The 27,090-nt window shown below is 40.3% G+C and overlaps 1 protein-coding gene across 2 annotated transcripts in view; it reads left to right on the top strand.

Moving 5' to 3' along the window:
• Positions 1–26,644, top strand: part of CIB4 (calcium and integrin binding family member 4) — an 82,448-nt gene extending 55,804 nt beyond the window's left edge. The window contains exons 4-7 of one of the 2 annotated variants that reach the window (XM_072644113.1): positions 16,702–16,843; positions 20,751–20,860; positions 22,781–22,869; positions 26,436–26,644. In XM_072644113.1, coding sequence (XP_072500214.1) covers positions 16,702–16,843; positions 20,751–20,860; positions 22,781–22,869; positions 26,436–26,466 — 372 coding nt within the window. In that variant the 3' untranslated portion in view covers positions 26,467–26,644. Of the gene's footprint in view, positions 1–16,698; positions 16,844–20,750; positions 20,861–22,780; positions 22,870–26,435 lie in introns of both variants that reach the window. The other variant, XM_072644103.1, reaches the window with a different exon arrangement.
• Positions 26,645–27,090: the final 446 nt, after the last annotated feature.

The raw sequence follows: 27,090 nt of genomic DNA, 5'->3' as shown, positions 1-27,090 counted from the left end.
TTACCATCCCCTCCCTCATGGATTCTCTCCCTCTCTCTGGGTTTTGGTGACACTGCTCTTTCCCAGTTCATTTCTCTGAACATTTCTTATCAGTCTCCACAACATGCTAAACTGTGGGTATTCCCAAAGGTTCTATCCTGGGTCCCCTTCCCTTCCCTTTGGAAGATGGACTGCCACCTGTATCAGTGGCTCATAGATTTAAAACTCAAAGGACCTCAGAAGTCATCTAATACAATGCTTCCATTTTAGAGATGAGAAAACTGAGATCCTGAAAGATGAATTGACCAGCTTAGAGTTACAGTGGGGCAGGATTCAAATTCCAGGCTTCTGATTCAAAATCCAGCCCTGTTTGCCACAAGCCCATGAACTAGTGAATGTAAATGGCATAGCAAAATTGAGTCTGGTGTTTGCACTGATGTTGCAACTGGTTATTTTGAGCAGAGTTTGGTAAACTTGGCTTTGATACCAGGAATTCAGAGCTAAGACCTGACGACAGGCAAAGACAGGTTTAGGGACAAAGACAGGAGATAGTTGGAAAAAAAAAGCAGGGGGTGTCTCTCAAAGGAGGCAAATAAGTTCAGACTGAGAGAAACTGTAGGTGGGAATCAACATGGGTCAGACAGTGAAACAAATAGAGGAGATTAAATCAATAGATCCTGGAAGAAGGGATGCTGCTTCTACTAGAACACTCAGTATCCTCAGTGTAACAAGGGAAAAATACTATATCCTTGAGAAGGTCTCTGCTGGGGCCTCAGTGGGTACATGTGGACATGATGTGGTCCAGTAACAGGGTGCTTTCTGAGAGTTTTAACTTGTCCAATACAAAAAGTCCCCTCTACAACATTCAAACCAAATGGTTACCCAGCCTGTTTGCACACTGTCAGGAAGCTCATTGTCATATAAGGCAGCCCGTTTTATTTGGGATAGTTCTGTGTAGTAGATAGAGAGCTAGCGCTGTAGTCAGGAAGACTTGGGTTCAAATCTGCCTCTGATACTTAAGAACTGTGTGACTTTGGGCAAGTCACTCATACTCTCTGAGTCCAAGTTTATTCAGCTATAGACTAGAGGTAGTGATGCCAAAGTGCCCCAAAGCTCTATATGAATGTATGCTGTGATTATATTGAGTTGAAATCTGTTCTCCTATCATTCTACCCATCACTGCTAGTTCTGCCTGCTGAGGCCAAGCTGAACAAATTGAATATCCCTCATCTACCTGATGGTCCTTCAAATATTTGAACACAGGAAGGGAGCCTGCTCTGGAGCCAATTTTCAGTGTGAATATTTACACCTTTGAAATTGGCAAAAGCTAGAAATCAGGGCTTGATTTAATGTTTTGTTATTGTCTAGACTTAAGAAAGTGATGGAAAAAATTTTAATGATGCAGATTCAACTCGTGTGTAAATTTTTTTTGAAGAGCCAGTTGTTAAATATTTACCAGCACACTCTTGAAAGAAAGATCACCTCCATCCACCCTGCCCCCTTCCACTAGTCACTGCTTCTTCTGGCCTAATATTGAGGAACTTCATAAGCTATGCTGCATAAGGGAGGGTGAGGAATGACAGATGACGCCAGGTTTCAAATCTGTGTAAATGGAAGGATGGAGGTGCCCTTGACAGAAATAGGGAAATTCAAAAGAGAGGTGGGTTTGTGAGGGAGATGTAATAAGAAATCTGCAACGCAGATCACAGCCCATGCAGGCCTTGTCCTCTGGGTGACTCACTCTGTCTTATTGAAATGACAAGGGAGAGGAGGAGGTGGGGTGCACACAGACCACTGCTCCACAGAGTCTGGCTGAGCCTGAGCCGTGCCTATTATGGCTCCAACAGGACCTGATGAGTGGGTGCTGAGGGTGGAGGGGGCGTTAGCAACACTCTGGGAGACCTGCTCCAAGTGGAGAAGGAGAGAAGTTCATAGCTTGCACAACTATGGGATGAGGGGACAGGAAGCCAAAGGAGATAGGGTGGGAGAACATTGGGCAATGTGAATTAATGGGTTGATATAGCACTATTGGAGACAAGTTGGGATTTGTTGTTGTACGGAGATTCAGATGGAATCTATAGTCCTAGTCTTTGAGTATTGGTTAATTATGCTCCCTTTGGGCCCATACTGCTTTAAGACATACTATCTTCTTTAGAATTCAGTGATTTATATTGAATTTTTTTGTGGTAACAAAAGAAAAAACAAAATAAAACAAACCTGGAAACAAAAAAAAGGTGGATTTCCATTGATTTCAGAATGTCTGAACAAAGTTAGGCATGCAAATATACTCTGATATTAACTAATTAGCAACAACAAATATGAGAATTCAGAGAAGCATGGGAAGAACTATATGAATTGACACAGAGTGAAATAAGTAGAAACTGGAGAACAATTTATACCATGACTATTACAATATAAACACTGAAAGGCAGTCACAGTATAAATGAGGAAATAGTTTTCCTTCCTCTCTGTAGAAAAGTTGGGGATTATAGATGTATAATGTTATATCACTGAATAGAGTACTGGATCTGGAATCAGGAAAACTCATTTTCCTGAATTCAAATCCAGACACTTCTTAGCTGTGTGACCCTGAGCAAGTCATTTAACCCTGTTTGCCTCAGTTTCTTCAATTGTAAAATAAGCTGGAGGAGGAAATGGCAAACCACTCCAGTATCTTTGCCAAGAAAACCCCAAATGGGGTCATGAAGAGTTGGATACACGTAAAACAACTGAACAACAGCGACAACAACTTGTTATATCCACTGTCAGATTTAATTGCTTTGTTGGTTGGTTTTGCTTAATTGTTTTTTATATGGTTCAAACGATGGTCCAATAGAGGCATGGATGGGTAGGATTGGAATATCTGGAAATGGCTATAATATAAAATCCGAAGGTATCAATAAAACCTTCTTAAAAATTAAACAGCAAATTAAAGTATCTGCTAGTTGGCAGATGCCTGAATAAGCTTTCTCCATCACATCTCAGTCACTCAGTGTCAGTACTCTAAAGGTGACACCAAGCAATCAGATCTGGGAAATATCTCATTTGCTCAATAATAGGAAAAGAAAATATTAGAACCAGGAAAAGGGTTAGATTAAGAAATTGGTGGGCAGAGATTAGATTTAGTCCTCCCTATAGTAAGTCAGTCTGAAGATGTTTATTCAGTCCAGTCACTATATTGTGTGGGGGATAGAAGAAAAGGAAAAAATATTGCCTGCCCTCAGGGAGCTCACTTTCTAAGATAAAGTGCTGGGAGATCCCATCTCAACCCATCAGGTTTAGGAACTTTTTCTGTATTTGGCCTAGGGCAAGTCCCTTAGGGATCTGTGGACTTCACTTTCCCATTCTGTAAAATGAGGGAGCTGGAATAGATTGTTTATTCCCAAGGTCTCTTCTTGAATGCTCTGATTTAAGAACTGTGAGACTTGCCTCTGCCCCGGAAAGTAACATTTCCTGGGACACTCACAGACAGCTTCTGGCTTTGATGCTGGCTTGTTAAGTACACCAAGTTCCCAGCCAGAGTGTTCCCAAAGTCTGTAAATCGGTTATTTGGTCTTCAGAATACATTTTTTCCAATGAAACAATATTCAAAAGATGGTGAAGCTCCTTTCATCCAGAATATAGTGGAGGAACTATACATTTACAATGAAGAGCTGGAGAAAATAATATTATGGCAATACTAGTAACTGACTAGAATATAAAAACAAACGAATATGAAGTTCATGTTCAGTGATGGAGCCTGAAGAAATATAGGTTTAATAGAAGGAGAATGGATTAGGAGATAAGGTGAAGGAGATCAGGTAAAGATGCTCAAAGTGCCTTCAAGTCACCTTTTTCTTTTTTGTTATTTTGTCAAATTCGCTATACATTAAAATTATAAATAATTTAGAGTTTATGGTTATATGCACTGTATTGGCTTACCTGGTGCTTTGTTGAGGGTTTTATTAAGCTCAGAAATTTTTAAAAATTAATGTGTCCCTACACCTTCCCTCCTCCACTGAGTACATAAAAATAACAACCCCCAAAATAGATTCCCTCAATATATACCTGCTTAGTATGCCTTTTTCTGCACATTAAGTTCATCACCTCTCCGTCATCATTCTTTGGACTCATACTTTATTAGAATGCTGAAGTCTTCAAAGTCTTTTTTCTCTGTGTTATCAGCAGATACCAATGGTGTCAAACTAAAATAGAAAGGGTGGGGGCAGAGCACTGAGTCCTACAAAAGGATCTCTGTAGGCTACATAGCGACACTTTAAAATTATTATTGTTGTCCAGTTCTTATTTTCTCCAGTCCTGTCCAATTCTTTGTGACCCCATTTGGGATATTTTTGGGCAGATACTGGAGTGGTTTGCCATTTCCTTCTCCAGCTCATTTTACAATTGAAGAAACTGAGGCAAATAGGGCTAAGTGACTTGCCCAGGGTCACATAGACAATAGTAACTGAGGCTGAATTTGAATCAAGATGAGTCTTCCTGACCCCCCTTCTTGTGCTTTAATCACTGCACCAGCAAATAACTGACTTTTAAAATGTCATGTTATCTATGTTTTGTTGAATTTTTACTTATTTTGTAAAATATTTTCCAGTTAAAGTTTAATCTGGTCCTGTACTTGGGAGTGTTGAGGATTGCATGTGCCCTCAGGGAGTATGTTAACATCTCTGTTGTACACATTATATAGTTCTCATGGTTCTGTACTCTCTACAAGTTCAGAGAAGTTCTAGACTCCTCTAAAACTGTCCATTTTATTGTGTCTTACAGCAGTATAATAATATTCCATTACATTGATATGTCATAATTTGTTTAGTCATTTCCTAATATGAGGAACCTCTATCCCTTTCTTGCCCCTCACTTCCCTCCACCCCCAACCAATTTCCAGTTTTGCATGCTTATAGATCTTTTCTCTCTTTCCTTGATTTCTTTAGGGGATAAGTCTAATAGTGGTGTAGTTGAGTCAAAAGGGATGCACAGTTTATTAACTTTCTGAGCATAGCTCCAAATTGCTTTCTAGAATGGCCCAGGGATGGGGAACCTGTGGCCTTGAGATCCCCTAGGTCCTCAAGTGCCACCCTTTGACTGAGTCCAAACTTCACAGAACAAATCCTTTTATTAAGAGCCTTATAGGTCTTTGGATGTGGCCTTTTGACTGAGTCCAAGTTTTATGGAACAAATCCTTTTATTAAGGGGCTGTACCCACAGCCCCTCCAACATTCATCATTTTCCTCTGTTGTTGTCTTTGTCAGTCTGACCAATGTGAGGTGGAACTTCAAAGTTGCTACAATTTGCATTTTTCTAATTATTTTTGATTTTAGAGAATTTTTTCATATGATTATTCATAGCTTAGATTTCATCTTTTGAAAGCTGCCTATTCACATTTCAGATCCTTTTTTGGTTTGCTTGTTTGCTCTTTTCAAGGTAATCAGGATTAAGTGACTTGCCCAGGGTTACACAGCTAGTTAGTGTCAAGTATCTGAGGCCAGATTGAAATTCAAGTCCTCTCAACTCCAAGACCCATGCTTTATCCACTGAGCCACTTAGTTGTCCCACATTTCAGATCATTTTCAAGAGTTTCTTTAGAAGTTTATAGATTTAGTGCTAGAAGGGACCTCCAAGGTCACAGGATCATAGAATCATAGTTTTAGAACTAGAAAAGACCCTAGAAACTATCTGTTCTAATCCCTTTTGGGGCCCAGAAGCTGAGTGACTTGCCCCAAGTCACATAGATTCTATGCGTCAAATCTGGGATTTGAACTTGGGCCTCCTGACTCTAAACCCAATGTCCTTTCCATTATAGCATATTTTAGAAGTGAGTCTTGGGCATGCAGAACCTTTCCTGTACCTATCAGGGGAATTCAGTACAATGCTTGAGGACAGTAGAGAAACTCAATAAAAATTGTATATTTCTGAATACTTAAATACTTCAGGGAACTATAATTTTACTATTGTGGGCATTACTTCCAGAAAGACAGAGGGCGACCCCTCTGAGCATTAAGATTATTTTTCCAAGTCACTCTTGCTGAAAAATTCATCACCTTGTGGCCAGCCTGGTGACAAGTCTCTGTGTGCTCCACGGGTTTGGTCTTCAGACAGCTGACGTACAGTGTGATGCTGCTGGCTCCTGCATGTGATGGATTTCATCTATAAATGTAAGGTTTTCTTTCAATTCTACTATTTTCCCTCTGCTGATTATTTCCAGTTTATCCTGGCTATAGTCTGTTTGAACACAGTTGTTTGTATGTTGTCTCTCCTGTTAGATCACGATCTCTTTGGAAGTCTGACCTGCCTTTTGCCTTTCTTTGTATTTTCAGTGTTTAGCCCCGTGCCTGACACATAGTAGGTGCTTAATAAATGACTAACTGATTGACTTTGATGACATTTTATCATTAGTAGTACTACTTTTCAGTGGTCAATCATGGTTGGAATAATTCCTCCTTTAAAAATCACAAATAGAATGAAGAATGGGATAGAGAGAGGGTGGGGAGGGAGAAGAGAGCTGTTTTTTTTTTCCTGAGGAAAATGTAGAAGTTAGGAAAGAGAGGGAAAGAAGGATTTGAGAATGTATAAATGTATGAGAAAGGTGACCTGAGATAGGACAAACAGATTGAATAGCTAAAGAAAGAAGAAAAGAAGGATTATAATATGTACATTGTTCCTCTAAGAAGGAAAAAGAAAAATGGTGATTCATGGGTGGGGAACCTAAGGCCTCAAGGCCACATGTGGCACTTGAGGACCATGGGTACAGCCCTTTGACTGAATCCAAACTTCACAGAACAAATCTCCTTAATAAAAGGACTTGTTCTGTAAAACTTGGATTCAGTCAAAAAGCAGCACCCAAAGACCTAGAAGGTCACATGTGCCCTCAGGGTCATAGGTTTCCTATCTCTGGAACCATTAGACAGTTACCCTAATCAGCCACCAGGAGGTACGACTGGTTTAGTACCCCACTCCATGCCCCAATCTATCCCACTCCATTCCATTTGTGATTTTTAAGGAAAGAATTATTTTAGCCATGACTGAAAACTGAAAAGTAGTGCTAGTGATGCTAGTGCTAGTGATGATACAACCATACCAAGACTGATCAGTCAGTCGGTAAAAAACACTAATTAAGCCCCTATTATGTGTTAAACAGGGTGCTAAGCATGGAAAATACCAAGAAAGACAAAAGACAGTCCTGGCTCCCAAAGAGCTCATGATCTAACAGGACAGGCAACTTGTAACCAACTATGTACAAACAAGCTGTGGACAGGATAAATTAGAAATAACCAGCAGAGATAAAGTGTTAGAGTGAAAAGAAAACCCTAAATTTATGAATGAAATCAGTTACATGCAGGAGCCAGTTGCATTATACTGTATGTCAGCTGCCTGACAACCAAACCAGTGGAGCGTGTAGAGACTTGTCACCAGGCTGGCCACAAGGTGGTTTGGTCACAGTACGTAAGGAGCTGCAAAGGAGCAGGAGAAAGGGTACATGCAAATGTCTGGGAATATGTGTACGATTCCTATAAGTTGGAGATGCAAAGATAAAAAGGAAACAGTCTTTGCTCTTAAGGATTCTCCATGCTATCAGAGGAGACGATATGGGTATGCAGACATACACACACACACACACACACACAATTGTTGTTCACACACACACACACACACACACACACACACACACACACACACACACACACACACAATTGTTGTTCTCCAGGACCGACGACATCGTGAGGGTGATGTCTTGATTTGCATGTGAATTGGATTTAAATGAGGTAGAGTTGCATTAACTTGTCAGCCTCACTTTGCCTCCAGAGTCAAGTCCAATGGCAAGATATAAGTCAAGATGACTGGTGATGGCCCAGGATGTAGAGAGTGACCTTGGTCTTTCTAAATTAGTTTGTCTGAGGCAAAGTTCATTCAATGACTAAGGGCTAGATAAGAATTTGACAAAAGATGGCCTAATACATACGCAAAATATAAACAAAATATATGAAAGGTAGTTTTAGTGGAGGAAGCAAATGGACGCCCAGCCTCTGCTTTCCATCTCCACGGAGGAGGATCCCCAAACCTTTAGAGGTAAGTCATTCCACTTACAGATAGCTCTAATTATTAGGAAGCTTTTCTTGAAACTGAGCCTAAATTTAACCCTTTGAACTGCTCCTCACTGCTCCTAGTTCTATCCTCCGAGGCCAATGAGAATAAATATGATCCCTCTTCCACATGATGGGATGAATGAATCCCTTTACCGTAGAAATAACAGGCTGCCATGACAGCATAGAGAAAGGGGCCTTCGAAGATCATCAGTCAGAGCTTATAAACCAGCAGACGTGAGATTCAACTCCCAATGCTTCTTGAATCTTTTTGAGGCATCATGGATTTTAAGCCGGAGGCCCCGGCTTCGGATCCCAGTGCTGCTACTCTGAGTACGTTGTTCCCCGGGGGAAGTCACTCAATCCTTCTGGTCCTCAATTTCCATATGTGTAAAATGAAGGTATTGGAATAAATGACCCCTAAGGTCCTGTCCCCCTCTAAATCCCATAATATTCCACAGTAAAGTGTCAGGGTTTCTGAGAAGTTGGTTTTCTTTAACCTGGAGTCTGGAAAAGATGCTTTTGTGTGTGATTCTAAGCCAGGTCCTGGGCCCCATTATTCCTTGGCTGTTTAATAATATTTAGCATTTTTACTGCTTTCCTCCACTCTTTGTTCCATTAGTGACGCCTCGGAAGGCCTCCAGGCAGGACACATCCTTAGATGGTCCCTGCCAGCCCATCTGTCACACAGGAGACAGTTCCAGTGTAGCCTTTCTGTTTTTAGACTCCAGGAAGGTTGAACATTTAAAATACATAGTCTGTCTATTTTTTATAAACAGTTGGCAGGAAGGACTCCTCTGGGGGCTTAGCCAAGAGAGATAGTGCATTAAATTAAACGGATTTGATTTCTTTTGATTAAAATTTCAGGGCCCTTTCTGCCCTGGGAAGGATGTATAGAGGCTTGCATAGAAGCTTCCCTAAGGGATTTAGAATCATGGACTAATAGATTGCTGGAGATGGAAGGGGCCTCTGAGATCATCAAGTCCAATGTCCTTATTCTTAAGGCTCCGGGGAGCTGAGTCCCAGAGGAATCAGGAGACTCAGCTTACACAGAGAATTAGTGACAGACCTGGAATTAGAACCCAGGTCTCCTAACTTCCAGGTCAATGCTCTTTCTTAGGTCATCCCAGGAGTTTTGGCACCTAGATCAGGATCAAGCCATAAACTTCCTTTCTAACCCCAAATCTCCTCCCCCTCCATGTACCCCTTCCCCCCCAGTCTCTCTGTCATACCATTCATATTTTCAAATAGGGAAAACCAGTTTAAAATGAGCACAGAAGGACTGTGGGAAGAGGAGGAATTGTCACAAAAGGGAGGTGGATATGAGGAGAGCAATGGTCCTGCTTCTTCTGTCATCTTCATTTGGTGACAATCTGACTCATGCCATGGGTAGTTTGTATATATACTCTCAGGATTTTTAAAGCACCAACTCCAGCACCTAGAGTTGGAAGGGACCTTGAAAATTCTCTAGTTTAGGGGTTCTTTCAATTTTTGTATGTCATGGACCCTTCAGACAGTCTGGTAAGTCCTACAAACTCTTTCTCAGAATTATGTTTTTAAATGCATATATATATATATATATATATATATATATATATATATATATATATATATATATATATATATATATATATATGAGTCCATAAGATTGTGAAAAAAAACAATTAGATTTAGATAAAAATGCAATTCTTCCCCCATCCGTTCCCCATCACAGACCTGGGGTGGAGAACCCCTCATTTTACAAATAAGAAAACCAGTAGGCTGAAATAAAAAACTTACTGTAGTGGAGAGGACAAAGGGAACTGGATTTGGAGGGAGGAGAGGTCTAGGTTTGAATCTCCTCCTGCTCTGGCACTGACAAATAGACTCTGGGAAACTCAGATCCTCCTTTTGTGAATTGGGGATGTCAACATGACTCCACTGGAGTCATCCAAGTCCGTGGCGGCCAAGTCAAATAGAAATGGGGGCCACTAAACCACACACAAGGATCCTCATGGGTGCATATTGATTAGAAAACCAAGTATCAGCATTATCTATGTCTTAGTGTATTTTTATTTGTTTTGTTGAATATTTTCCCTTTACATTTTAATCTGATTCTGGCCTCATTGAGGAGTGTAGTGGGCCAAATATTTGTCACCTCTTGCTAATGTACCAGTTAATTCCTCTCAAGTGTAGCTGTTACCTAATATCAGCATATGGCCAAGGGCAGTAATTTTCAGTACCCCAAGACTGTATGTAACCCAGTTCATTTTTAAATCCTGTATGAAATCTTGCTTCTGAAAGAACTAAAAGGTTGAAGATTTCAGTCCTACACTGCCACCTTCTGGCAGAATGACCTGTGCTCAAACTATCTCAGCCTTGTAGGCTCTAAGGATGGAGGGATTTCTCTTTGTCTGCAAAACTGGGATCGGCTCGGTTCTGGGACTTGATCCCCCTCTTTGGGAAAGGTTACTGTCATTGCTAGAGAAAAGCCTTGCCATGATTTCTGAAACCACGGTAGGTTACTTGGATGAGTTATCTGTATATTCACTAGGGAGGCAGTATGGTTATGGACCGGCTCTAGAGGCAGATGGTTTATTATTCAGTTGTTTTTCAGTTGTGTACAACTCTTTGTGAGCCCTTTTGGGGTTTTCTTGGTGAAAATAATGGAGTAGTTTGCCACTTCTTTCTCCAGCTCTTTTTACAGATGAGAAAACTGAAGCAAACAGGGTTAAGTGACTTGCTCAGGGTCAGACATCTAGTAAGTATCTGAGTCTAGATTTGGACACAAGTATTTTGACTTCAGTTCCAAGTAACCTAGATGCTCTCAAGTCAGATGATATGGGTTCAAATCCTACCTCGGACACAACTTGTGTTGTAGTTTTAGGCAAGTTACTTAATCTCCCTGGATTTCAGTTTCTTCATCTAGAAAATGAAGAGATTGAGTTCTCTGAGCACTAAAACCTCTTCAAGGTTTGCTTCCATTATCTCTACCTATATGAATTTCCTTCTCTAGTTCACTTTACAGATGAGGAAATTGAGGTAAGCAGGGTTAAGTAACTTGCCCAGGGCCACACAGCTAGTCACTGTCTGAGTCTGAATTTGAACTCAGTGAGATGAATCTTCCTGACTCCAGGCCAAGCACTCTAGTCATTAAGCCACCTAGCTGCCCTCTAAATGTTACATTCATCCCCATTAAATTTCATCTTGTCAAATTTGGTTCAACATTCTAGTTTATCAAGACCTTTTTGGATCCTGTCATACAATGTGTTAACTATACCTCCCAACTTTGTGTCATCTGAAGATTTGACAATCATGCCATCTATGTCTTTATCCAGATGTTAAATAATGGGGTTAGGCACAGATCTGTGGTATGTTCCACTGCAGACCTCTGCCTAAAGTGACATAGAACCATTAATGACAACTCTTTGGGCTTGTCCACTTAGCTGTTGTTGTGTGTTGTTGTGTGTGTGTGGTGTGTGCTTGTCCTTCATTCTCAAAGAGGACTATGACATCAAGATGATGACATGACTTGCAGTTGACTTTGATTTGAGTGAGAGAGGACTGTGCAAGGTTACCAACCTCACTTTCTTCTCCTGAGCCATTTGGGTCCAGTGACCTGATATTCATCCAGATCCAAGTAACTGTCCTATCCTATATTCCTTATGTCCCCATCATTTCCATAAAAAATAGCATAAAAGCCTTTAAAAACTTTGCTCCAATCTAGTTAAACTACACAAGACTCCTTGGATCTACCAGTCTAGTAACCTTGTGCAGAAAGGAATTGAGCTATTCTTTATGAAGCCTGACCAGTTCTCTGTGATTACCAAATACTTCCTTTTCTAAATGTTCAACACTTTAATAATTTGGCCTTGATTTTTCCAGATTCCAGTCTCTAGATTGTTGTTTACAGACTCCATTCTCTTCCCTCTTTCAATAAATGGTATATAACACCTACCATTTCCTACTACCTTTGAAGTATTACTGGCTCAGTAGTTCCTTCCACCAGTTCTTTAAGGACCCAAAGATGTAGCTCAGTCTTGGGGATTTGAATTTGTCAAGGACAGCCTGGCACTCTCTTACAATCTCCTCATTTGTCTTATAAATATCAGTTTCCTCTTACTCTTTTCTTTTCTTTCCAGCCTAAAGATCATTTTCCTTGGCATAGAATATAGAAGCAAACAAGGGCTGTGTAGCTCAACTTTCTCTACATGGTCCATGCAAGAGTCCCTTCTTTGATTTTCCTCTCCCCCTTCACAATATGGCTTTTGAAAATCCACATTTTGTTGTTGTTTTTACCTTTCTGTGCCAACCTCGGTTCATTCTGAGCTTCAATGCTCCTAATGCTACTCTTAAATGACTGTGTCATACCAAACATTTGTGTTCATTTTCCATTATCTGTCCTTGGTTGGTTAGTTCTTTGTGCAGTCAAATTGGTCTCTAAACAATTACCTCTTTCTTCCTCATCAGAAAGGTTTCTATTTGTGCTTTCAGAATGTCATTTCTGAGAGTTTCCCATCCTTCCTGGGCTGATTTCTTGTAGAGAATTGGAGTCCCTGAGACTCTACCTATCCTTACTCTGATACCACTGAAATCTGTTCTTCCAAAGTCTATGTCACATAATCATGTCAAACTATGGTTGACTTCCCTTTCCTTAATCTGAATATGAAATAGTTGTTTTAACGCTAGCAACTAGTTCTTCTTTGGTGGTCTAGGGAGAGTTTGTTGCTGGTCAAAATGTCTCTGGTAGATATGCGTGATAAAGGCAGAAACATAAAGCAAAGCCAGAGACCAATACTCCTGTTAGCTTCACCTAGCTTGTGAGAATCACATTCACAAAAAACATCCACTTCATTGGTTCCTGCAACTTATAAAGATGAAGTTATCAATAAATAAATCAGGAAATTATCAGTCGTTCTGGACTGGTCAGGGAAAAGGCTCCAGCAAATGTTGAGGTAATTGAAGTCTTCTCTCACCATTATAAGAGGCAATTTCGTATAGAAGATGGAGGCCAATCTTGGAGGCACGAAGTCCTGGATTCAAATCTCACCTCAGACAGGCTGACAGACATATTGTCTGTGTTACTCTGGGTGAATCATTTAATTTATCAGTGCTGTAGGCAACTCCTTAACACTCTTAAGTTGTGGAGAAGGTGCTGGTCCACATCGGTAGAGATAATTTCCTTATCTGGGAGTGCGTTATGCCAATGAAATCCCAGGTCTGGCTTCTCTCCCTACCTTCATTATAGCAGGTTCCCAGGTCAGAATTTTGATCTGTTTCCCAAACTCTTCATCTCTTTCTCCTTTCTGTGCTGGCTTACAGCACACTTTGATATCTACGTTGCTTGCCTTTTGACTTCTGTTAATCTTTGCCGCAGTGTTCTTAGCCATGCTTCCTCTTCTGGTTCCTGAATTTCTTCATGTGAGTATTTTCCTAATCTACAATGCCATCCACTCCCTCTAATTCCCCTTAAATATCCTGTTCCCTTTTAATTTGTTATACGCTTTAACACATGTAGTCCAGTCATCAAATCTAAAGAATACTTGCAAGATTTCTTTGTGTTATGATCTACAAGTCTGCTAACCCACCTGTCTTCCTAACTTCCCTTCTTCAGGTTTGCAATGTCAGTCATCCACCATTCTTCACTCTCTTTTACTTCCTCCAGATCCTGTCCATTGCCAAATCTTGAGTATCCTATTGCCACCATATCTCTCAGAGCCCTCTTCTCTTAACTCTTGCCATAATCATTGGTAGAGGTATTTCCTTTAAACTTTTAACACACTGACACTTTGTTATCTGTTACCTTCTCCTTCTGTGAGGTCATCAACTGGACTCTTTGCATCCTAACTGAATTGATTCCATTTGTGCAAAAGTCTTTTAATTTTATATAATCACAGCATTCTAGAGTCACCTCCATGTCTTGTTTGAGAAATCTCCCCTTAGCCATAGTTGTGGAAGATTTTTCCTTCCATTATTCTTTAATTATTTTTGTGACATATTCTCTTATATTTAAGTTATATAATCCCTTATTAAATTGGATTCATTTAGAGATTACTGTAATACATATATGGTATAAGTAAGATGTTTATATAAACTTAATTCTATAATATTGGTTTCCAAGTATCCCTATTTTATAGGGAGACCTTGTCCTGGTAGGTTGTGTTCTTGGCCTTATCAAACACTAGACTACTGTGTTTGAAGGTAGGGAGGTCCTGACTAATTCCTCACGTTGCCCCTCTCCCACCATGTGTATTTCTAAACATTTGTGAACACCTTGCATTCTTTTCCTTCCTTTAATAGAACATAAGTATGCTAAATATTTTCTTGATATGTAATTGTGGGAAAAATAAAATACTGTGTAAAGCAAAGGCAAACAAATGAAAAGTAAAACATAAGTACCTTTTGGGCAGAGACGACCTCTTATGTCTCTGTATCCCCAGAGCCTAGCACAGTGACTGACACATAGAAGAGATGCTTAATAGGTGATTGTTGGTTGATTGAGTTATAGAATTAATGCCATACCAATCAAACTATCATGTAATTATTTGGTAGAACTAGAAAAATAATGACACACTTCACTGGGAGGAAAAGAAAGATCAAGATTTTCAATGGATATAAAGAAAAATGTTAGGAATAAAGGGAGTCGTTTATTACTATATTTTAAATAATAGCACAAGACAGTAATCATCAAAACCATTTGCTACTGGTTAAAAAATAGAAACATTGATCAGTGGAGCAGACTAGGAAAGTAAAACTCACAAGCAATCAAACATAATAGCCTAGTCTTTGATAAGCACAAGAACATAAACTAGCAGGGCAAGGATTTTCTTTATTCAACAGAAATATAAGAGAACTGGAAGCCAGTTCAGCAGAAATTCAATAATCTACAATACTGCAATAATCTCTAAATGGATATTCAATTCAAATATAAAAGGACATGTCATCAAAACAATTAAAGAAGAATTACAGGACATACCTTCCATAACTATGGCTAAGGGAAGAACTCTCAAACAAGTTAGAGAGGTGATCATAAAAGATAAAATTGAATATTCTACTACATAAAATTAAAAGACTTTTGTGCAAAATTAGTGCAGCTAGGATAAGAAGAGAAGCTGTTGACTGAGAAGAAAAAGTCTTTACAACAAGTATCTGTGACAATGGTCTGATATTTGAAGTACAAATATATGAGAACAAGAGCCGGTCCTCAATAGATATTTGCCAAAGGATATGAATAGGTAGCTTCCTAAAGAAGAAATGTAAACTATCAATGATTCTATAAAAACTGCTTCAAATCACTAATAATAAGACATGTACATTTAAGCAACTGAGATTTTACCTCACACCCATCAGATGACCAAAACCAACCAAACGAAAAAAAACCAAACCAGTTGTTGAAGGGGCTGTGGTGAGGGAAATAGACTAATACATTACTAGGGGAACTATGATTTGGTACAACCATTCTGGAATATAATTTGGAATTATACTAGAAAATCACTGAATGGTTCATACTTTCTGATGCAGTGATATCACTACTGAGCATATGTCTCAGGGAGGTCAAGAACAGAAGGAAAAGTAACAAATACAAAATTATTTATAGCTTTTATTGACAAGGTTGGTACCTAAAGCTTAGAGAATCACTGAACAAGTTATGTTACTTGTAATTATATGTAATATAGTTCTATGTGTTATATAGAAGTATGTATAATATAGTTCTATATAATATAGAATACATTAGAATTATGTAATGTGTACTATTCTATAATATAGAATACATATGCATTGTATTATTCTATTGTCATGGTTATATATTCTATATATGATGTAGAATTCTACATATAAAATATAATTGTGTATTATATAGAATTATATGTTATATGGATAATTTATGGTAATATATAACTATATATTATATTATATATTGAGGACTGGGGAAATAAGCATTCGTTAAGTTTCTACTGCATACCAAGTGCTGTGCCAGGCATTTTATAAATATTATCTCATCTGGTCCTCACAACTTTGCAAGCCATTGGTGCTATTATTACCCCCAATTATTATTATATAAAATATTATTTTTTATATAAAATATTGTGCAATAAGAAATAATGAATATGAAGACTTCACAGGAAGATGAGGACACTTGTATGAATTGATGTAGAAAGAGGTAAGCAGGGCCAGGTGAACAAACAGACAATAATGTAAAGGAAAGAGTAGTAATAAGAAGGCAAACTCTGGTTCTTAGGACTAATCCTTATCCTGGAGAACACATAATGAACAATATGACCTTGAAGGAAGGTGGGGGGCTAGAGGGATAGGATATTATATACATTACCAGAATTACTGTATCTGTTGTTTTTTGCTTAGCTGTTTATTCTTTGTTATAAAGGGAGGTTCAATGCTGTGTATATGCATGTGTGTGTATGTGTATATGTGTGTGTGTGTGTGTGTGTGTGTGTGTTGTGGGATAATCTGGAAGTAGCTATGATATAAAACTAGTTCCTACTTTAAGGAGCTCACAGTCTAACAGGGAAGACAACATGCAAGCAATTATGTGCAAACAAGAAGTCAAAACTATCAATTAAATTTATTTTTAAGGAAGTTCAGACCATAGACACAGGCAGTGAATACCAGGGTGTGGCCAGTGGATATAACTGTCTTCTTCCTTGCTCAGCAGGTTAACCCCTTCAGAGACAGAATCTGCAGAGTGTTCTCCCACGATGACGTCTTCTCATTTGAAGATGTTTTGGGAATGGCTTCCGTATTTAGTGCCCAGGCCTGCCCTAGCCTGAAGATTGAGTACGCCTTCCGCATCTATGGTAAGATACATTGAGGGTCACAATATTCAGAGAATAAAAATAAATAAGATTTTGGGGGTTGGAGGGATCCCATGCTTCTTTCCTCTTGCCTCTCTATGCTTCCTCTCTGGCCAATTTCACCCCCACAGTTTGAGTAGGAATGTGCTAGAGCTAGGTTGAACCAGTTCCTTGATAAAGGTGATTACTAAATTTTCAGGAACACTTATACCCTGGAAATTGGCAAACACTACAAGTCACATCTTGATTTGCTTTGTTGATTGTCTAGACTTAAGAAAATGATGGAGAAAATGATCATAATGTATATTAAACTTAAAAGTGTATGGCACATACTTTTTTTTTTAAGATCCAGGTGTAAAACATTTACTAGCACATCCTTGGCCAGAGACAAATTGATGGAAACATTCTATCCAGAAAAAAAAGGTAGAGTTGATCAAGGTTCAAATTCCAAAACTAGACAAGGGATAGTGATGAGGAAAGGTCATGTGGTCTCTAGTGAGAGTGGTCAATCATTTGTGGAGGCAGGGAAGGAGCTGGGTGCCTCAGAGCTTCCTTAGTAAGATACTGAAAAGGGACCCAAATCTGTACTTGTGGGAAAAAAGGTCAAGTCAGAAAGAAGAAGTTCACCAAGGAAGAGTGCAAGGGCAACCTAGCAGGGGAGTGGGGTCTGGAGCTCACTGCCTGAATCCAAGAAAGGGGAAAACTGACTGTGGTGGCTTTTTAACAAAATAATGCAAGAAACCCCCAACAAATTCCAAGAGGAAATATATTTTCTAGGAGGCAATTTTTTTTCAATGACAATAATTTCTTATGCTTGCCTTAGCATAATGACACCACATGAAATTTTCACCTTGCAAATAAAAGAAAAATGGATACTGATTAGGAAACTTTTATCTTATAATTTGAGGGGTAGAAAAAAAACAATTTGAGGGGTAGGAGTAGGGGAGAGTAGGGGAGAGTTTGAACCTATGATTTCATGATGTTTGGTAATATGAGTGATGCAGATGTGTGTCTCTTCTGTAAATTATATGCATCTAAGAGAGCAAGTAGCCTGGGACAGTCAATCAACAAGCATTTATTAAGCTCCTACTATTTTGCCAATCTCTGTACTAAGTGTTGGGGATACAAAGAAAGGCAAACTCAAGGAACTCAGTCTAATTGGGGAGACAAAATGCAAACAGCTTTGTACAAGCAAGGTAAATTGGTGATAATCTTAGAGGGGAAGGCACAAGTGCAAGAAGGCTTCTTGCAGAAGGTAGGATTTTAGTTGGGATTGGAAGGGAACCAAGAGATAAAGATGAAGAGGGATAGAATTTCAGATTTGGGAGACAGCCAGTGAAAATGCTTAAAATTGAAAGATGAAGTGTCTTGTAGAAGGAACAGCAAGGAGGAAGACATTAAGTGACTTGCTCAGAGTCTGAGAAAGAACAAAGTCTTGTTGACCTTGAGGCCAGCTTTCTATCTGCAAGGCCAACCCTCCACTATCTTAGAAGAAAAAGGTTATAAGAAACTTTTCCTAGAAACAGTATAGGAAGCTTATTCATACTTGCCAGTCTAGAAGGAGAAAACTGACCACTCCCTTGCAGGTGTAGATAAAGAAAAAAACTTCCTAACAGGGGTGGTTGGATGTTCCAGGGTGAGGAGGCCCAGGTACTGAGGGAATTCTGTTCCAGGATTCTGTTCCAACATGGCTTGGAAGTCTGGGAATGAAGAACAGGACTAGAAGGTGAGGGGGGCATTATTGCTGGTAGGAGGAGATAGTGCCATGTCCTTCTGGTTACTATAGCTGGGGAAGATTAGTCCCAGAGCTGGTCCCTACCACCTTGTGTGTGGCTGGTAGATGGCTGAGGATCCTTTAGAGAGGGATCACCCTTTTGCAGACCCTGGATTAAGTCAGTTCAAGCGCCATCTTTCAGAATCCATCAAGTTGAAGATGATGCTTCTCCTGGAACTCCTGGGTTGTTCTTGGTCCTGGATTGCCTCTGTCTCAGTCTCCCAACCGATCAATACTTTCTGTTTTTCTTCAATCTGGTCTCAACAGAAATAGAAAACATCTAGTTGGTGTCTATCATACAAATGAATCCCTCATGGATTTTTTCTTTTCTTTCTTCTTTCCCTTCTTCTTCAGCACAGTATAGTAGAAAAAGAGCTGGGTCCTGGGTTCAAATCCAAGCCCTGACATTTAATAGCCATGTGACCCTAAGCATATTACTTCATTTGGTTGGGCCACCATTTCCTCATCTCTAAAATGGGGATAATAATACTTGCATTACCTACAAGAGAGACAGCTTGGTGTCATGGGTAGAGAACTACCCTGGGAACCAGGAAGTGGTGATGGGGGAGAAGGGGGGGAGGTGGGATCCAAGTGCTACTTTTGACACCTACTAACAGTATACCCCTGAGTGAGTAATTTAGCTTCTCAGTGTTCTTGCCCACTTTCTATGTTACAGAGTATGTCCTGATCTGCATCAATAGAATTTCTTTATCTGAGTATTTCATATAACAATGAAATCAAAGCTCAAGACTATGTATTCTTATTTGTTTCACAGGGTTGTTGATAAGTCACTGCCAGTGCCAAGACCATCCCTTAGTTCTTTCTAAGTCACTTTTGGTTTTCCTCATATCTCTTCCTTACTCAGGAAATGACAATGGTTTTCTATTGTCCCTAGGATGAAATGTGAACTCCTCTGTTTGGTTTCTAATGCCCTTCATAGCCTGGTTCCAGTCTATCTTTTAAGGCTTATCCAAGACTTATTCTTCTTTTCAAATATTGTTGGTACCAGGAAGAATGGCCAATTTACTTTTCCCTATATATGACATTCTACCCATCTTGGTGTGTTTGTGCAGGCCCCAGGCCTCAAATGGTTTTTTTCTCCTCACCTCTACCTCTTGGCATCCTCAACTCCCTTGAAGACAACTCAGGAACCACTTCCTATTCCACTCCCTTTTAGTTGTTAGCATCCTCCTTGTTAATTACTTTGTATTTATTTATCCTGCTGTTCAGTTGTTTTTTAGTCATGTCCAACACTTCATGACCCCATTTGGGGTTTTGGCAAAGATACTAGAGTGGTTTGCCATTTCCTTCTCCAGCTCATTTTACAGATGAGGAAACTGAAGTAAACAGGGGTTAGTGACTTGCCCAGGATCACATAGCTAGTGTCTGTGACCAGATTTGAACTCAGGGAGATGAGCCTTCCTGACTCGAGACCTAGAGCACTAATGACTGTATCACCTAGCTGGCTAAGCTGGTGTAACTGGCCTTTAGTGGTATTGTTGAGGTTTGACACAAGCCTTCTTAAAGCCAAAGAAAAACCAAGTTTATTAAAGATTCTCCATACTGGGCTGATTCTTAAGGAGCCTAACCATTTGTAACACTTGTATTGACAAGCAGGCTAGATAGAATCTCAGTTAGACAGAGTCTGTACTGGATTAAACCTGAGTGCCTTCATGGAGGTGAGATGGAACTTAAATACCGAAAAAGACTGAGGTTAGAATCCAGGTGTTGCCAAGTAGTCTGGAGTCCTAGGGATGGTCTTGACAGGGGAGGTCAGCCTGGAATGTAGATCAAACCCAGGGAGGATCCTGATAGGAGTGGCAGGTAGTCCAGAAAATCCACAATCCTGACTGGCCGACTTGGACCTCAAGAGAGTGCTAAGAAGTGGCCGTAATAGAATCAAAGGGAGAAATATTAAAAGAATACTCAATCAAGTAAGGAGAATCCAAGGAGCCCCCAAGCCACGCTTTCCGGGACCCTTCCTTCACACAAATGGGACCAAAACCCTCCCATTCCAAGGGACAAAGGTCTCTGTTTGGGCTTATACCCCATCAGTGTGAGGTAAAGAGAAACATCTTCCCCTACCCATCCCCCTCCACTTATTCATTATATTCAAGAATCACCTGTTCTCAGCAGATATTAATGAGAATGGCTTCATTGATGAGGACGACCTCCAAAGCATCATCCAGCGATTGCTAAACACTACTAATGTGGGTGATGAGCTGCTAAAGAATCTGACTAAACATGTATGTACCTGATGGGAGGGGATCAAGGGAGGAAGGGTGAAATCTTACCTTTCCTTCACCACTGGTGGGGCCCACAGGGCCTAGGAGAAGTGTGGCAAGTGTAACCTTCATGATCCAGTCCCTCAAATAAGTGACTAGGAAGGCAGGAGGGAGAAATTGATCTGTACCATCCAAACTCTCTCTAATGACAGTCAATTGCTTGTATTTGCAAAAGACTGACTTTACATAGAAGTTGAACATGTGGCCTTGTCTAAGTAATTGGGTACCATAGCTAAATAAGCTATATTCACTAGGGCCATCTGCTTGTTTCCACTCTCTGTTGCCCTTTTTTGGGGGGTATGGGGTAGAAATTCCTTGAAGGGCCATGATAAATGTTCAAAGTTTTAAGTCAAGGCCACAGAGTGAGTCTTTGCCATTTGTAGTTTTAGGGTTCTCAATTGGACTATGCTGAGGAATGGCCAAGAGAAATCACAGGATCATAGGTCTAGAGCTAGAAGAGAGTTCATGGGCCATCTAGTCCAAACCCCTCATTTTACAGGAAACTGAGACCCAGGGAAGTTAAATGACTTTCCCAAGGTCACACAGGTTTTGTGTGGGATTTGAACCTGGGGCCTCTGACTGCTGAACCTGTGCTTTTTTCCACTGTACCTTTAAGGCTAGCTCATCTTGCCTCTAGAGTATTTCAGGGCCTTAAGTGAAACTTGGCTAGGCCTTTGACACATAAAAATAGCCTAGCATTTAATGATAACAATCCCACTGCTGGATTCAGGGGCATTTCCCCCTTTCCTAAGAGGTAAGTGATCCCATTGACATTGGAATTGAGTGTTCCATGACTCTGTTTCTCTTGGGCTCTAGTTTACTATTTTTCCTGTCAATTTTATGAAAAGAAATCAAAGCTGTATCTAGGATAGGGTGACTAAGGCTTTTCCCCAGGGTACTGAAATGTAAAGTATGCTGGCAGTGTTTATATTCCTTCAGCAACAGGATAGAAACAGCTTAACTAAGCCCTTAGTTAGCAAGAATACTTTTTTTTAGTAGAAAGCTTCCAGTCAGTCAAGTAGCATTGATGAAGCACCTACTACCAGTTGGAGTGGAGTCTATTTCCTCCTCCCCTTGCCTCCACTTACACTAGTCTAAATGAACTCTTCTGTTCTATTTCTTTACTTCCTCCTTGGAAATAGTTGCAGGTTTCTGCTGCTGCTCCCCTTTCCACTGTTCCACTCCCTGGAATTAAGTTTGCTTTTGTGTTTATCGTCCTGTGTGTATGTGTAGAAATTGCTATTTACAACTCTTTAGGTGCCGTATCCTTCCTCCACCCACCAAAGGCAAAATCTGGTTCCATGGCAGGGACTGTGTGCCTCTGTGTGTTGGGGGCATGAAGGAGAGTTAATGTAAGGAGATATGAATGGGGAAAGAGTACAGGTACATCCTGACCCTGAGCTTTCTCCATGAAACTATCTGGGAGCCCCCCCAGCCAAAGGAAGAGGGTGTCACCAGCCCAACAAAAAGCAGACAACACCAAATCCTCGGAGGGTATAGGAGTAGAGAGCTCACTACTTTGTAGAGTTGCTTACTTTAAAAAAAAAATCAAATCCAACCCACTTCTCCCACCTCCAAATGGCACTGTACCTTTTAGGGACTATCTGAGTAAGGCTCTCTGGGGCCTCCAGCCCAGTTTGGCTACTGTAAATAGCATGGGGTTGCCAAAGATCACACCCAAGGTGAGCAGGAAAGGGCCAGGGTTGCCCAGCAGACATTTCCTCTAAAACATGGCCTATTGGATGATCCTTGGGAATTCCTGAGCAAAGGGCGCAAGCAGGGGAGGGAAGGAGGAGGAACCTCAATGCCTTTTCCCCTACACCTTCTCTACCTTATTATTTGTGCTATCTCTTGAACTCTTTTCTTCTTTCTCCATTGCAGATATTGGGAGAATCAGACCTGGACAATGACCACATGCTGTCTTTCTCAGAGTTTGAACATGCTATGTCAAAGTCCCCAGATTTCATGAAGTAAGGAACTTTCCTCAGCAGAAGCTATAAGAGGGGGGAAGGGGAAAGGGAAAGGAGAGGGGAAGAGAAGAGGGCAGGTTACAGAGCAGAAAGTCAGGTACACCTAGTCTCTCTTTGACCAAGAGAGCTACCTAAGTCTTCTGAGGACAGTACTTATTCTGTAGATTGTTGAATAGATTCTGCCAGTGTCACAAAGACTGGTCCTTTTTCATGGTATTAGAAAAAAATTATTGAATTAGGCATCTTATAAAGGTGTAAGGTGGTATAAAATAGCAAGTCCCTGACTGGAGGAGAATGGAAACTGGACTCCTCAAGATAAATTCCACTTTTTTTCTACCAATGGAACACACATAGTCCAAGAAGAGATTACTGAACAGTTAATCCATCTGTCCAGTTTCTCATCTGGTTCTTGTCCCAATAGGCCCTTCTCCTTCATTGTTATCCCTTACCACCATCCCATGAGATCAGCTCATCTCCCTCCACCCAATAGGAAAGAAACCTGAGGTGCAGAGAAGGTCACTTGATCTATCAATGAGAGCTCATTAAGTGCTGGCACCTGTGCTAGGGGATACAAAGAAAGGAGCTCACGTTCTTTTTTTTTTTTCTTTCTGAAAGGGAAATAGTGTTTTATTTAATTTTAATGCTGAGGGAAAGCAAAGTGGTGGCTATAAACTGTAGGAATTTGGAAGGGGCTTCTTTGGCACTATGAAGTGTTTTATTTTATTTTTAAGTTTTATTTATTTATTTTTAGATTTCAACATTTATTTCCACAAAATTTTGAGTTCCAGTTTTTCTCTCCATCTCCCCTCCCTCACCCCACAACACCTTGCATTCTGATTACTCCTTCCCTCAATGTGCCCTCCCTTCTATCACACCTCACCCTTCCCTTAACCCCATCTTTTCTCTTTTCTTGTAGGGCAAGATAGATTTCTATACCCCATTACCTGTATTTCTTATTTCCCAGTTATATGCAATAACAGTTCTCAACATTTGCTTCTAATACTTTGAATTCCAACTTCTCTCCCTTCCTCCCTCCCCACCCATCCCCACTGAGAAGGCAAGAAATTCAATACAGGCTATATAGTTGTCATTTTGCAAGACTTCCATAATAGTCATGTTGTGTAAGACTAACTACATTTCCCTCCATCCTACCCTGTCCCCCCTTTATTCTATTTTCTCATTTGACCTTGCCCCTTCCCAAAAGTGTTTACTTCTAGTTACTCCCTTCTCTCATTTGTCCTCCCTTCTATCATCCCCCTCACTGCACTTGTCCCCTTCTCTCTGTGGAAGAAACAATATGCAAAAAATTGTCCATACAAGACATATGGTGTAAATGGAAGACAATCTCTGAGAAGAGGCACTAGCAGTAGAAGGAAGTCAGTGGAATTTGAGTTGTCTTGTAGGAAGGCTGGGAAGGTAGGAATTGGTGGTAAGGAAGGACAATATCCCAAGCAAAGGAACTGACAGAGGAAGACCCAGAGTCAGAATATGAAATATTATGTTCAAGGAACAGCAAAAAGCTCAATATGGCTGCATCATGGAGTTTGTAGGGGCAAGGAATATGTAAGATAATTGGGAAGGTAAAAAAGAAGTTGGTTTTGAAGGGCTTTAAAAGCCAAACAGGATTTTATATTTGATCCTGCAGGTACTAGGGAGCTCATGGAGTTTATTGACTGGGGGGAGTGGTGACAGTCAGTTGCAAGCTTTAGGAAAATCACTTTGGTGGCTGAATGGAAAATGAACTGGAACAAGGTGAGACTTGGGACAGGGAGAACAATGAGAAGACTATGGCAATAGTAAGGCCTGAGATGATGAGGGCCTGTGTCAGGGTGGAGTAGAGACTGACTTCAGATGAGATTATAGAGACAGAAGTTATAATACAGAGACAGGGGAGGAATTAGAACTCATAGAATCATGGATTTAGAGCTATCTAGTTCAACCCCTTTACAGAAGAGCAAATTGAGGCCCTAATTGTTTAAGTGATTTGTCCAGGGTCACACAGCTAAAAAAAGCGCAAAAGCCACGATTTAGCCCCAGGTCCCTCGATACCACATCCAGTTTGCTTTCCATTGTACCATGTTGACTCCTGAATTTTTAGATCCCAACTAAGCCTGGAAAGAATAAGGGAAACAGCCTAGCTTTCTAGCTGTGTGACCTTGAGCAGATCACATAACTTGTCTGAGTCTTACTTGCCTCATTTATAAAATGAGAAAGGCTGGACTTTATCTGAAAAGTCCCTCTCTGTTCAAACATCCTGGGATCCAGGTGTGTATTTATCCTACTGGTAGCCTGGTATAGTGGAAAGAGACCAAGATGTAGAGACTAAGGACCTGAGTCTGAATCCTAGCCCTGCCATTAACTATTCTACTCTGCAGTTATTCTAAACAGCAGGTATTCTAAACCTTCTTGTCTTTCCTTAAGCCTCCCACAGTACTCACTTTCCCTACCCTACCCTCTCAGGTACCCTTGATGCTTCACAGAAAAAACAAAACTGGGGCCATCTATTGAAAGCTCCCTCTTCTCCCGTCTTCCTCATCTCACATCACTCGGACACGTTTGGCTACTCTCTATCTATTCCTTCACTCCCATCTTAGAGTTAGATGTGGATTTTCTCCTTGACAGGAGCACCCCATCCCCTACACACACCCTTGATCCCATCATACCCATCTTCTTCAGCATACTGCTCCCACTATCATACACACTCTATCTCTTATCTTCAATATTTCCCTTTCTACTGACTGTTTCATGCTACCTATAAACACACTAGTGTCTTCCCAATTCTTTTAAAAAAAACCCTCACTTGATCCTATTATCTCTGGTAGCACTTGTCCTATAACTCTTCTTACCTTCTCAGCTAACCTCCTTGAGAAAGCCATTCACACAAAGTGTCTCCATTTCCTATCCTCTTACTGTATTCTAAACTCCATGCAATGTGACTTCTGATCTCCTCCTTCAGTTGAAACTGCCGTTTCCAAAGTTACCGGTGATCTCCTAATTGCCAAATCTAATGGCATTTTCTCAGTTTTTATCTTTCTCAGTTTATTTGATGACATTGATGACCTTCCCCTCGATGATCTCTCCTCTCTAAGTTTGTGTGGTTCCCTTCTATCCTTTTAAATACTCCTTTTCAATATCCTTTGATGATTCTTCACCCATGTCACACCCAATAACTGTGATAGAGCCTCAAGGCTCTATCTTGGGTTGTATTTTCTCCTCTATACTTCTCATTTAGCGATCCCCCTGGTACTTAGCACAGGGTCTGGCACATAGTAAGTGCTTAATAAACGCTTGTTGAGTAACTGACTGATTGACTACTAGTTTGTGACTTTGAGCAAATCACTTCATCTTTCTAGGCCTCAGTTTCCTCATCAGTAAAATGAGGGGGAGGATTATCTATGTCAGTGATGATTATAATCCTTTGAAAAAGAGTTGGGGCTTCAAAAGGGATATAACATGATCAGAGCGAATTAGAAGTCATAAAGACTATATCAGACCAACGCCATTAGAATAAATAAAATTTCCTGCATCATCCAGCAGACCTACTGAATATTATATTCTTCTTCTAGTTCCTTTCGGATTAATTCCTGGAACCTCTGATGGTGAAGCTGCCTTGCAGAGAACATCCTAACCAAATGGTCTTCTCGTTGCCACATGGGAGACCTCTAGAATCTTGTTCACTTCCCTCTAATCTCTGAATGCTAAGGGAGGGATACAATTACAAGTGTATGTCTGTTTCATTTAAGAGAATAAAGCCACAGGCAAGTATTTTCCTTAACCTTCTGGCTCAGTGTTTCTTAAACCCAGGCAGCGTACCATGTTGTGATAAAAAAAAAAGGGGGGGGGGGTCAAACAGAATGAGTAGACCCAGTTAAGTTGCAAGTACCATCCCTCTTGGCCATGCTGTCTGTCAAGTTTGCAGACTATACTAAGGTTGCCAATGCATGGGAGGAGATTTTATAAGACAAAAATTTGAGAAGTTGTCTTGACTTAGAAGAATGTTCAATAAGAAGAAATGTTAAGCTATATGTAGCATCTGTCTCAGATAGAGCCAGGTCCAATAGATATTTCAGAGCCTATTAATTTAAAGTCACAGATAAGTTCTTACTAATGTGGAGATAATAGAAATCCAATAGTAAAAGTAATTAGCTCCCAGTATGCCAGCAACAAGTGCCAACTGAGCAAACCATGGGTAGATCCTGAGCCCCAGTGCAATGGAGCAGG

This window comes from Notamacropus eugenii, chromosome 1 (assembly GCF_028372415.1).
Source record: "Notamacropus eugenii isolate mMacEug1 chromosome 1, mMacEug1.pri_v2, whole genome shotgun sequence".
Classification (NCBI taxonomy): domain Eukaryota; kingdom Metazoa; phylum Chordata; class Mammalia; order Diprotodontia; family Macropodidae; genus Notamacropus; species Notamacropus eugenii.
The sequence above is the reverse complement of the archived record's forward strand: the minus strand, read 5'-3'. Positions and strand labels throughout refer to the sequence as shown.